This window comes from Austrofundulus limnaeus, unplaced genomic scaffold (genome assembly GCF_001266775.1).
Source record: "Austrofundulus limnaeus strain Quisiro unplaced genomic scaffold, Austrofundulus_limnaeus-1.0 Scaffold19, whole genome shotgun sequence".
In the NCBI taxonomy this organism is placed as follows: Eukaryota; Metazoa; Chordata; class Actinopteri; order Cyprinodontiformes; family Rivulidae; genus Austrofundulus; species Austrofundulus limnaeus.
This window is the reverse complement of record NW_013952421.1, coordinates 1,048,436-1,061,755: the sequence shown is the minus strand read 5'-3', so window position 1 is coordinate 1,061,755 and position 13,320 is coordinate 1,048,436. Positions and strand designations below refer to the sequence as shown.

At 40.4% G+C, this 13,320-nt stretch overlaps 2 protein-coding genes across 2 annotated transcripts in view; one reads left to right on the top strand and one right to left on the bottom strand.

The window, feature by feature from the left end:
- Positions 1-367: 367 nt before the first annotated feature.
- pgpep1l (pyroglutamyl-peptidase I like) lies at positions 368-2,385 on the top strand (the record flags this gene model as incomplete). The annotated part of the gene is given in 2 exon segments (XM_014003533.1): positions 368-594; positions 666-2,385. Coding segments are annotated over 2 exon segments (399 nt in total), but the record flags the coding sequence as incomplete, so codon positions are not given.
- A 6,338-nt stretch (positions 2,386-8,723) lies between these two features.
- The window catches only part of igf1ra (insulin-like growth factor 1a receptor), a 74,831-nt gene continuing 70,234 nt past the window's right edge, over positions 8,724-13,320 (bottom strand). The window contains exons 20-21 of the mRNA XM_014003519.1: positions 12,482-12,616; positions 8,724-9,560 (exon numbers count right to left, since the gene is read on the bottom strand). Coding sequence (XP_013858973.1) covers positions 9,050-9,560; positions 12,482-12,616 — 646 coding nt within the window. The 3' untranslated portion in view covers positions 8,724-9,049. The remainder of the gene's footprint in view (positions 9,561-12,481; positions 12,617-13,320) is intronic.

The window sequence follows — 13,320 nt, the reverse complement described above, 5'->3', positions numbered from 1 at the left end:
CACACACACACACACACACACACACACACACACACACACACACACACACACACACACACACACAATAAATGGCTGATGAAAAGTTTGAAGGAGCGTTTGATACCAGATCAAACTGTTACTCTTAACTATGACTATAATGTAATTATTATTCCCTTTAAAGCTTCCAACATCAATCCTTACTATTTTGGCTTTTTTATTTATTTATTTATTTATTTGTAAAACAGACAGGAAATAATTTTTGTTTCACAATCTTTTATTCTACTCTGTGACATAAAGGCATGCTGATAAACTGCGTTTCACAAGAAATGAAGACTTGTTCCAGTGAGCTGAAAGAATAAATTTATCTACATCTGTGTTTTTCTCTCAGTTTGCCGTCCATCTGGGCATTGCCAGAGGCTCCAGTGTTGTCATTTTGGAGCAAACAGGGAAGAACAGTGGATACAGAGACACAGATGTGTGTGGCGTCTGTCCCACAGGTCACCGCTGTATCGAAGGCGGCCCAGAGAAACTGGACTCTGTTGTTAATATGAAGACTGTCTCCAAACACTTTCAGTACAAAGACATGGATGTGATTTATTCAAGGGACGCTGGCAGGTAGGCATTCCTTTCTGCATTTTCAATAACTGAGCTTAAATAGTAGGTGATGGCTTCTTTCTTCCTTTCAGATACTTGTGTGATTTTGCATATTACTGCTCATTATATCACAGTCAGCGGAGAGCAGCTTTGATCCACATCCCTGCTTCAGGCAGCCTGGCCTCAGCTGACAGACTGGTCCCATTTTTGCAGGCAGTCATTGTGAAAATGCTGCAACAGCTGGAGGACCTCAAATCGACATGAAGAGCAAGTGTGTCACGCCACGTCAGCACACATAAAATATGAAACATAAAAATAAAAATATTAACTCAGTCTTTGTTCTCATTGAATTATTTATTCAAAATTTCAGAAAAAAAGTAAAATACAAGAAATTTTCATACACATTTAGAGACGGCATTTAAAAAAAATACACCATCTCAGCTATAGAAGTGATAAAACAACTTTGAGGCTTCAGATACACAGACATCTTGGAAAAAAGAAGACAGTCTAGTGAAAATTTTTTGATTTTTTTTTTCTTCCCCAAATCAACTTATCGACACAAGATTTCGCGAAAGCGTTATAATAGATAATAGTAGTTGTAGACCAAGGCCCCTTAAAGGTGTAGGAATGCAAATTATACAAAACAGACATGAATGATAAACCTCAAACCTATTATTGCAGAGGAATGCGTGAATGCATCCTCCATAAACCTGACGTTTGTCTGAAGAACATTCTGACGAGTTCAAAAAGATGAATATGACCTAAGACCTGTTGAAAATCTAATTTCAATGTAAAAAAAAAAGATTCCAGTGTAAATTTGTTTTGCTAATCTCTCTCTTTTTTTTTTTTTAACTTTTAATGAATACCCGTAATCTATGTGACACCCCTCTCCTGTGTGTCCGTATGAGAAACGCTGCAGTTTCGACAGGTTTGTGATCCAACTGGAAAAGTTCAGCTCACAGATCATTTTTCTACTCAGAAAAGCTCAGTTATGTCACCACTCATTCACACTGGAGAAGCAGAAACACACAGATATGGTTACTTAAACTGATTTACTGTAAAAAAAAAAAAGATTTAAATACAGCAGCATTTGAATGTTTTTGTTTTTAGTCACACACACATGATTAAAAGGAACCGTGGCAGAGCACACAGATTTCACATTATTTGGTGGCTAACTCTAAACTTTTATTGCTTTTGGAGCATTAAATTCAATCCATTAACCAATCGGTTTCATTAATCAATGTGCCAAAACACAGAGTAAAAAAAAATCTAGCTGAGTTTTTCTGAGATGTCAGAGCTACAGGTGATGTTTTTGCTGCTGATGATTTAAGATCCACTGTGGTGACTGAACTGGCAGCAGTTTAGGTACTAAATGTATCAAATACTTCTGAAAGATTTAAAACTAATAAAGTTTACGAAAGTCAGATGAGCGCAAATTGAAAAGAACACTAAGGCATTGAGTGGACAGATTTGGACACGATTAAATGATGACATTCAGAAAACTTTACATGAATGAGCCAAAGAAGAAAACAAAAAGTGGGATATTTCATCGTTTTTACTGAAAAACATGCGAGGAGGTGGTTGATGTGTTTTCTTTTAATGCTTTTGTGTGGAAAGTATTTACAACTTGATGCAAAACGTCATCTCTTGGTTCGGAATAAAATGTGAAATAGAGATATGTCGGCTGCAAATAAAGAGCACCTGTGTGTTTTTATTTTTCTTGGAGGTAAACAAGACATTTCCCTTTTTTGAATATTTCCTGTGTTCTATTAAACTATTTTCTTTAATAAATGCATTTTGGAGAAAGTTAAAGCAACCTTTTTATTTATATTATTTTTGAAGTGGGGTTTTGTGGAAAAGCAACAATTATTTGCTGTAGCAGATTAGCTGCAAGCTAATCTGAGCGAGACGAAGACTAGAATAGACCTTAAAACAACTCCATTCTAAACAAAATGTTACGGGTTTGAATTTGAATTCTGTTTTACAAATCTTGTTTTATAAATCTTTATATCACATTTTTGAAACTGGCGTTTGAACTGTGGTCTTAGCCCAGTTTGAACTAGCCTTTAGCTCATTTGTTGGGTCAAAAATTAAACGATTGCACCAAATCGGGCTCAGTTAAAAAGCTATTAACAGGTAAGATACTGTTTAATACCTTTCCCGGAACCCCACTAAAAAAATAATTGTATTTTGAGGATATGAGGTTATGAATATCAGTTGGACCTCTGTGAAGATGGAACATTTATCACGTGCTTTTGTTCCAGGCGTCTCAGCTGATTAACAGTGGACGTTTGATCCGCTCGTGCTTCCAATTTCTGCCGCAGTACGACAGCGATTTTTCAAAGACGCCGCGCTGACCGATCAGCAGCACGGTCCACTTCGGTTCAAAGTCAAAAAGGTGGAACTGCGTAAAACAAACTAGTCCAGATAGCCAAACATTTCCATTCCATCTTCTGTCCCGGTCTGTTTGATGAGGTTTATCTAGATCCCTGTGGGGTTCGTTCAGATGAGGTTTCTGTTAAAAGATTTAACTGTGAGATGTATTTTTCTTTTCTGTTTTATAGAAGATATTTAAAGAGTGAGGTAGATATACGCCAGAAGGGGGAGGGGGATCAACGTTTGTACTGAAGGGGCATTTATACAGTGATTTACAGTATATTGGTATCTCAAAAAGGAAAGCACTAAATAAATTAACATTCATACAAGGAACAAAAAAAAAGGCTTCAGAAAAATAATAATAATCACCAGGCCACATAGGAAAATCCTTCAAAACTCTAACTATAGAGCCATTTTAAGACCCCTTTTTTTAAATACATGGAAACTTGTTCCCTTACCTGGACTTTAAAACCCATCCTGTATTTGGTTGTTTATTTTTGTCAGAGGCAGCGGTTACAAAGACAATCGACCAGTTAGAAAATCTCACTTTGAAACAAAGCAGAAGGGGTATTCTGCTCGAGAGGTGGGGAGGGGTAAATGCTTAAAAAAAAAACATGTTTGGTAAGTTAAGGCAAACAGAGCAAGCCGGTCAGCCCATTTTTATCTGAGAAGAGGCGGGAAACCGATGGGCAACAGAACCAGACCTGGTCCGACGTAATCGTCTCTTACATTTGGAGCTAATACTGACTTTGAAAGGAGGCACGGGGGCGGGGCAGGGGAGATGGATGCAGGGGGCGGGGCTTACAGGTTGGTTAGAAGAAGGTGTTTTGAAAGCAAAGCCTTGACTTTAACCTGAGATTGATTCGCACCTAGAGGGCAATGCTAGACGCAGTGCTAAACAATGAAAAGTACAAAAAAAGGGTGCAGAAAGTACACGGTCACACAGCGAGCTAAGATGTTCATTTATAATAATAATAATAATAATAATAATAATAATAATAAACATTTACAAAAACAAATACAAAAGGAAACATTTCATAAAAATAAAACTCAAAGAAAAAAAAGTAGTGTTTCTGAAAACCTTTTTGAGAGGAAGTTTTTTAAATTTTCTCTTTTTTGTTTCTTTTTCTAACTTTTTTTTTAAATATACTTAAAGATAATAGAAATGGATTGGTAGGAGATCATAATATTTTAAACCTGAAGGATTGTTTTTATATAACATACAAGAGAGAGCAAAAAGAATAAAATAGCAGCTTTGTTTTTTTCTTTACAGACAAAGGCAAACATATTTAAAAACATAGAAAATAGTTTTTTCTTTTATTTTAAAACGACCAAACCAATGATGTGTGTTTAAAAAAAGATCGATCCTGCAGTCAAAAGTACAAGACCTTTTCTGTGACTGAAACGCAGAGACGCTTTGAACTATTTCTAAAGAGAAACTAAGCTGCTAATCTGATCCGACAGCTTCTCTTTTAAATGTTTCCATCGTGGATTTTTGATTTGACTTTAGACTGAAGAAAAAGCGTTTGAAGAAATCAAAGTAGGGGGAAGAGTTGCTGTAATGCCAGATTGTGAAGTTCAGTTATTTCCAACAAGAAACTTCTGACAAACTAAAAAAAAAAATGCCAGAATAAGGCTGTGATTCACAGTTTGCTGACTTAAAAACCAGTGGAAGAGGGGGAAAAGTTGTTTAAGCTCAGATCTGGGTGGAAAACAAAACGTGTGAATAAGGCCACTCTGTTAATTGTTTGGTATGCAAACTGTCTTACAAGACTGAAGGAAAAGATCAGATTAAAACACAGGACAACAGCTGAGAGCAAAGGACTTTAAATTTGAACTGGACTACTTTCATAAGAAACTACTAATACCTGATTGCCAATATTTATAGTTTAGAGCAGAAGTGTCCAATCCTGGTCCTCAGGGGCTTCTCTGCTCCAACACACCTGATCCAGTGTTTAAATCACCTCTTCAAGTTCTGCAAAGCCTGTTCATTCATTCAAATCAGGTGTGTTGGAGCCGAGAAACCTCTAAAACGTGTCAAACTCAAGTGGGCCAAATGTGGCTCGCTTCAAAGATGTATTGTTTTAAAATAACCGTATGCTGCTTTACAGCCAGCACTGCCCATAGACTACATCTCCCATAATGCATGTCGATTATTTTATTTATAAAATGACTGCATCCCACCACTAGGTGGAGTTACATAGCATTCAAAAGTAGCTGGCAGCTGATGAAATTCGCCATGTAAAATATCCCTTTCACTGCATTTTCACTGGCTACTTTTGCTGCAGCCCAGTTGTACTGGGAAGTGGGAAATTCCCATTTACAAGTTGAAAATATAAACTTCCAGTGGGAATTCCCCATTAGAAAGTTGGAGAGTTCAGAATTCAAGATGGCAGCTACCAGTGGTGGGCAGCACTAATCCAAAAATTAGCTCTGCAATTTCTAAAGCGCTTATGTAAATATTTAGGTCCGCAACCTCAAAAGCGCTTATGCCATAGAAAAACTAATGAAAGCTCATTTTAAAGCGCAAGTTCAATTTGACACTTACTAGCTGGCAATAATTCATATGCACAACACTGCCAATTAGCGGCGTATGAACCTTTTTACAGCTTAATACTGCAACCGCCGATTGCTGGGGATGTGAGTTCCTGAAACAAACCTTTAGCTCCTGGTGTAAAAATAAAAAAGTTGTTGAGGATTGCTAGTTCGGCTGCTTCTTTTTCTTTTGTTTGTTGTAGATTTTTCATTAAAGAAGCATCGATAAAGTAATTTTAAAACCGTTTATTGGAAAACTAAAGCGATGCATTCTGGGTGCATGACAGATTTGATTTGTGTTGGGAAATGAAAGCACGGAGTACAGGAAACTATCTTCCCTTCAAAATAAGAGCTTGGATTTTAAAGTTTTCCATGTAGTTGCTCCAGTTAACCACTAAATGTCTGTCTTCATCTAGCATAACATCTATATATCATTTCTGCATCTCTAACCCCGTTGCTTCAACCAATTACGTCAGCTATTGAGCTCCAGCATTTAAACTTTAAAGGAGCTCCGATTTAGCCTGGCCCTTGCCTTCCTACGCAGTTCCGTTGAATTCTAGTTTCCCTTCACTGCTCCGTCTGGGATTTCTCCCATTAACAAGGATTTCGCTGGCAGATTTTTAGCCGAACCAATCAGAGAACAGAACGTCAATTTTCTGCGCAGTGTCGCTTCTCTGGGGGTTCCCGGGGTCTGGGGCTGGGCGCTGGGGTGTGACCTCTGTGCCCTTTCCTGGATCTGCTCTGGTATGGCGGGTGCCGGTGGGGCCCATGAGTTTGTCGCTGCTGGCCCCGGGAGCTGTGCGTGTGGTCACTGGGGGGACTCTCCCAGTTCTCCGCTATGGTCTGATCTGGGGGGTGAGTGGGCAGATCTTCCCGTGCAGGTGCCCCTTGGGGCTCTGCGCTCGGGATCCCTTTCGGGCCCTTGGGCTCTGGTCTTCCCTATGTCTGCCTCGTGTCTTGGGGGTTGGGTCTTTGGTCCTCCACAGTCACTATTAAATATTCCATTGGAGAAATCTTGTATATACACACATGTTCACAACTGCTCACAAACAGGTGTTCTGATCCGGGGGGTTCTGACAGGTCACTGAGTGTGTATATATGTCTGTGTGTATGTACTGACAATATTTATGAATGTAGGCATGTATGTATGTATATCTTTATATAAGTATGGGTATGTGTATATTTATATATGCCCTCCATGTATTTATCCATTTATTTTTCAGGTGAGCGKACAGATGTTGGGTGTGTGGTCCTGTGTTTTGTTGGTGTATATTTAATATACTTCTAATCACTATTTCAATCTTTCTAATTACTTCTCTCTCTGTTTTTCTCTCTTTCTCTATTTTCTCTTCACTCTAAAAAATAAAAAAGTCACTGATGATGAAGAAATAAATAAACTAATAATATTTAGTTTCGTTTTCTACTGAAGTGACAAAAAAATTGCTTCTCTATGCAGCAAGTCCAGACCCTTGTACGAAGCAAAGTGAAGAACAGGGTCTGGTTTTTTACTAGTCAATTGTACACAAACGTTTCATTATTTATAAAAGATTGGTTTAAGATGCTGTTTCTACGCAGGAAATACCACGCAGAGCTCAGTTATTGTTTGTTAGCGGTGCTCAGCCGTAGCAATGAGATGAAGAACGTGATGTTTCCTATTTAGTTCAAAGTTAAATAGGGAACAAACTTGGCTACAGCTGTCTCATCGAGGGAAACCACGATCATCATGTGGTCCTCGATGAAAATGAGTTTGACACCACTGCTTTAAAACAAGCAGGACGGTGGCCCTCAAGCAATGAGCTACATAGACTAGAGCAGGGGTGTCAAACTCCAGTCCTCGAGGGCCGCTATCCTGCATGTTTTAGAGGTTTTCCAGCTCCAACACACCTGATTCAGTGATTGAATTAACTCTTCAAATTGGGCAGAAGCCTGTTAATTACCCAGCGATCAAAATCTGGTGTGTTGGAGCAAGAAAACCTCTAAAACATGCAGGATAGCGGCCCTCGAGGACAGGAGTTTGACACCCCTGGACTAGAGGCATCACATACACGTCAGAAGCTTAAACACTGGTATTAGCTCGACACCATATAGGAAGGGGCAGGTAGTCAATGTAAACAATTTACCAGGGCTAGATTTCTGCAACGAATTGCAGTTAGTTCATTTCATATGTACTGACAAGCATTTCTATCAAATCTAAATAAAGGCGGGTCAGTAGCAAACTGCGTTTCATTGTTGTGGTGACCTAAATTTAACTTCGCGGTTATTACGTTCAGCTTCACCAGCTAACACTTCTGTCTGTTGAGTTGTCCTCGCCCCGAACAACATGGCTGCTCTCTGAAACCATAAAAAGTCACGAGATAGCGTGATAGAAGTCAATACACCAGGACCAGGATTAGACTCGTTTTAGCAGTTTCTCTGCTCCAACACACCTGATTTGAATGAAAGGGTGATTATCAGGCTTCTGCAGAACTTGACGAGGAAATCCACACGTTGACTCAGGTGTGTTGGAGAAGAAAAAAAAGAAGAAAATAAAAGTAGGACATTGGCCTTCAGTTTGTATTCTTATCTTAGCATTACGTCAATAATCTGAGCAAAACTTGGACCAATATTGTGCTGTTAAAAACACATTTAGCTAAATTTCTTTCTTCACATTTTAAATTTACATCTGTTTGTTTCAGCTCTGGCTTTTCTTCCTAAGAATTTAGTGTTCTCACTCCTCAGAATTAGTTTCAGACACGGAGCAATCAGGTCGTCTGTACTGGCTTCTGAAGCAGTTCCTATTTGAGTAAAAAATTGAGGAAATAAAAAAAATGTGGTTGTTAGTGCACATAAAAAAATGTTCTCAACTGTGAATCAAAGCCTTTAAAAAATAAATAAATAAAAGGGGGCGGACCCCTGCATGAGATTGAAAGAAAAGATTAATTTGGCTAAAAAATTTGGCAGATCAACCAAGGCCGTCTGATTTTACCCACACCTGACAGGATCACATTAAAATATTCATATCTGAAATGTAACAATGATCATAGTTCAAACCTTTTTAACTGAGGCAAACCTCACACAACGCGAGCCAGTCGACTCGTTAAAACAATGAAGTCAGTTTAGAAATGGAGCCATACCGTTTTGTGGAGTGGAGGATGTGATTTTCCATAAATACACACAAATATCCATCACATCCTCTCTGAAATCCTCAGGACAAAAAAAAGTGCTCTTTTGTTGGTTTTTGCTGGCAGATATGTTTTTTAAAAAAGAAAGTCTACTCTTGAAGTTTATATTGCCCTAAGTTTATATTTGAAATGCAGGTTGCACAGGAAGGAATCCCCCAGTGTTTCTGAGCCACCAAACTCCAAATGCCTCAGCAGGTTTCTGTGCTGTTTGACAGTTTTTACAGTTTGTAGTTTCTGGTCGTCTTCACTCCCTAAAAAAGGAGCAGAGAGACCCGTCTACTGGCACACAGTAGAACAAAGTCATTTCCATACCTCATCCATTCCTCCTTAGGAGACCGAGAGAGGTTGTAGTTACCCTGTAGCGAGGAGGAAAAAAAAATACTAACAGAAGGGCTGGACTGATATCAGCAGGCCGACGACTGGGGCAGCGGTAACGCCCGTTCGTTCTTCCTGCCCCCGTTCATGTGTGCGTACGGCTGCAGCTCATCAAAGTTGGGCCGTAGGACCACCACGGGCCCGTTGGGCGACGCGTGTCCTGAGTGCTTGTTCGAGCCTTGTCCCGAAGACGTCCCAGGCGGGGACGACGGGGAAACGGGTCCTAGCAATGGAGTACTTGGGCCTTGCGCAGGCGATAGCTGCTGGGCGGGCGGGGGCGACGCGCCCCCCGAGCACCCAGACGGGTGAGCGGCAGCAGCAGACGGCTGCCTCGTGGAAACAGAGTCCAGTGGAATGTTCTCCATGTTCTCGACCTCCATGTCGAGCTCCTCCGTGTCCGGGGGCTTGTTCTCCTCGCTGAAGAAGAAACTGACGTCCCTGAAGTGGGGGTCCAGGTCCTCTTTGATGCTGCTGATGATCTCCAAGAAGGACGGGCGCATCTTCGGGTTGTACTGCCAACACATCCGCATCAGTTCAAACCTGAAAGTGGCACAAAAACACAGACATCTTAGAGTGGATTTGGAACTCACTCCCTTCCCAACACCAAGTCAGGTTCCTCGTATGTAAAAATACTTCAATAAATCGGATTCTCTCCCTGACTACCTGAGGGCTTCACAATCACTGGTTGAATATAAAAAAATGTTTTCTTTTGTTTTTTGATTTTACTAGTTTTATTATTTACTGTGTGTTTTGTAGCACTAGTGATTTATGGAACATTGGCTGCTTAAAACAGGTGTTAGGGAACTGTTAAACAGCTAACAGTTAACAGTCCAGTCTGTGTGGAGACATGTTTGTTTTCATATTTTTCAGTAAGAAAAGTTCCAGTTTCTGACCAGCAGATGGCAGCATACATACAGGTTTGTGCTCATTTTTGTTGACCTAAACTCAGTTACCTTCTGTGTAATGATTATGAAAGTTAATTTAGTTCAAACAGTATTATGTAGTTGTAATGTTGTGTTTATTTTGAAAGGCTTAATAATTCTTTCGCAATTTTAATTGGTGTTGATGAAAACAAATTAAATTACATTTTTCATTTAATTTAATAACTTTGAAATGATTTGTCAGTTTTGACTTGTGTCTCATGTTAACTTGAAATTTAAATCCAGTAATGCTGAATGAAGATGCGTTCTAAATTTGTTGCGGTGACGTGTTTTGGCACGCTGCCCGTAAAAATTTTACGGGCTATTTTTTTTACGGCGACTTGAAATGATTCGGAATTTTTACGGTTTCGTACCGTGCTACGAATCATCCGGTCAGATCAGTAATGTAGCATGTCCTCAGCAGAGCAGTAAATCACACTCAGGTTACTGTGCCAGACCAGCGACCGAGCTTTGGGAATGTCAAAACAACACCATAAAAGGGGAGAATTATTACATTTTTGTGTGGTGCGGCACCACATGCCGCGACTTCAATTATACACAAACAAGCTAAGAATACTCTCTAAGGCTCACTGACATAAACACCTCAGCCATCTCGGTTCTCCTCCTGTTTTTTCCTCCCGGCTTGTTTTCTTTCCCTTCCTCTCTCCTCTCTTTACTGCTCAGAACCACTCCTGCAGTTCGGTGCCAGCTTTCCTCCACTCAGCACTCGACACAACTACGATACTGATTTTTAAAATTATTTTTGAATTGCAGGAAGTGGCTCAGTGTTGACATACAGATGTGCAGACCAACACAACCCAGGCGTTTAATGAATAAAAATTTTTAAAAAAAATGCAACTTTTGATGCTGTGCTGACACAGTAACCTTTCTGCAGCTACCATCTGTTGCTTTGCACGAGGCTTGTTGATGCAAACACAAAAAACAGGCCAGTAAATCCCAACTCTGTCAACACCCTACCAGTCATAAAACAAATGTTATGATTACTACTGTTAATAACTGGAAATATGCATGTGAAAAGCTCACGGTGGGTAAAAAAACACTTAATCTTCAGCTGACACATAAACCTTTGTGTTAAACTTTAATGAATGCTCTGTACCTCCAGTTTCTTAGTACTTCTGTCTCTTTACCTGATCTGATGGATTTGGAGCAAGAAATTTTATTGCGACGTAACAAAAAACTCCACGTACTTCTGAGCAACAGCTATGGGACTAAACTGCCTAAATTCTGCGATTTCTCCGATTACTTTCCTCTTTCTGTTTCTTCTTCCCGTTGACCTCGTTGTCTTTGTTTAGCTGCGAGCCGGTGTCCGTTCGGGCTGGTTTTAAATTTCAGCCGCAGATCAAATAACACCGTGTCAAGTGATCTGCCGTGACCAATAAAAACGCTGAGTGTTACGAGCAGATATGTGGTAGTGGATTAAAAGGAACGAGTTTCAAATAAAATAAAAAAAACTGCCAAAGTTTCACTGAAGGGGCCAAGAAACAAAACAAAAAACAATCGTAAAATTAGAAACAGACACAGATTGAGGCCAAGTGTGAGTTCAGAGCAGTCTTCCAAACATCTAAATGCCTAATAAACTTAGCAGGATTTCTTGCAGTCTGGCTAAAAGAATCTTAACAGGAGTATGTTGAAACCTGGAACAAGGGGAAACTAAACAAATACCCGCAGCTACTTGAGAAATGTGATGCAAGGAGACATCGACTTTGAGCACCCCTCCACCGTTTTTTAGATGAACTAATAAAAATAATAAATAAATAAATAAAAAGCCGGACTGCTGGAAAGCTCCACTTAAGTCACGGCAGCACAGGCGACCATCGCCCGACTCCTCCGTGTTGCTCAAACAAGCTGAGACCCCCACTCCTCCACCACCTCTGTAACACAATCCACACACTCCTGCAATCAGGACAAAACCGTCAGGCTGCCATAGAAACCAGAGGTTTGTGTCTACACAACACTCGCCCCCCCCCTCCCCCTTTTTTTTGTTCTGCTTGCGCTCTTTCTAAGGTGAGGTCAGCCATGTGGAGTGGGAGGAGAGAGTGCCGAATGCCTTTTTATTGAGGTCAGAGAAGAGAGAGAAAGAGGAGCGCATGTAAGCAGCTCTTTACGTCGACGACCAGACATCTTTCGATAATGGTTTACCAATAAATGACTTCTGCAGCTCATTTTCTTTTACGGACATCACCTCCCTCCCTCCCGTTCGTTCCCACAGGAGGAATGAGAGGCATGTTTCACACACGGGGTCGCGGCATCCCGTCTATGGCTCGACACCGACGAGTGACGAGGCTGCTCGCTGCCAGCTGAGCGCCAGAGCCGTGTCGTCAGCTGACTGCATTTAACCAGTGACGTTAATGTCAGCCTCTCAGCTCAGCTCCGGTTCAGCGGACACACACCTGATATCCCTCACACTTAAAAAAAAAAGTAGCTTCCAAATAGACACATGGCAAATTGATAATGGGGTTGGTGGGAAAGCAGAGCTGCAACGGAACAACCTCTTCCCGTCACAAACGGAGCAGGACTCACAGCATGTCCGGGCAGTTGTCCGGTTTGTCCAGGAGTCCTCCTTCCATGACGAAGCGCAGCACTTGTTCGTTGGACATGCCCTGGTACGGCTGCTCTGCCAAAGTAGCGATCTCCCACAACACGACGCCAAACGACCTGCAGGGAGAGACGGGAAAACACAGCTATTCATCTGCACTTAAGTCTGGCTTTTATTGGAGGAAGATCAAGTCTTCTACGACTCTCACCAAGAGAAAAAGTTTTCTTTTAAGACTCTTCCCACATATGTCTCTAGTTTTGCAGTGTTGCATTGATATAAGACAAAATAATCAGAAGTTTCAACTTACTGAAGAATGGGTACAAAAATAAATTCAAATTTAATATCGAGTCAGAAAATCCTCTTGATCAATTCAATTCCGTGGCCAATATGACGTTTTATGTTTGCACTCCATAGTGAGGTTGTTAATACCCAGCGCTGTGGTGGTTAGTTTTATTTGCAAAGATATGAAGACGTGGCTAAACTTGCATTAAATATAAAAAATGGCATCAGTCTTAATTTGAATAGAAGCAAAAGCAGCTCCTTTAAACATCACAGCTTTAGTTTCTGTATCTGAATAATAAAACTGAGCTGAAAATAACAAAATTAATCTGATACCGATGGAAGGTTTTCTAAATCAGTGTTTCCCAAAGTTGGGGTCGGGACCCAAAGTGGGGTCCCGAAACATCAAGGTGGGGTCCTGAAAAGATCTTCTGAATTAATTACAATTTTGCCTTAGTTGTTACAAAGGAGTGAGGTTAGTGTATTTAAAATGGATAAATGTAGTATAAAAAATATTGTTACTATGCCCATGTTTTGTTGACCT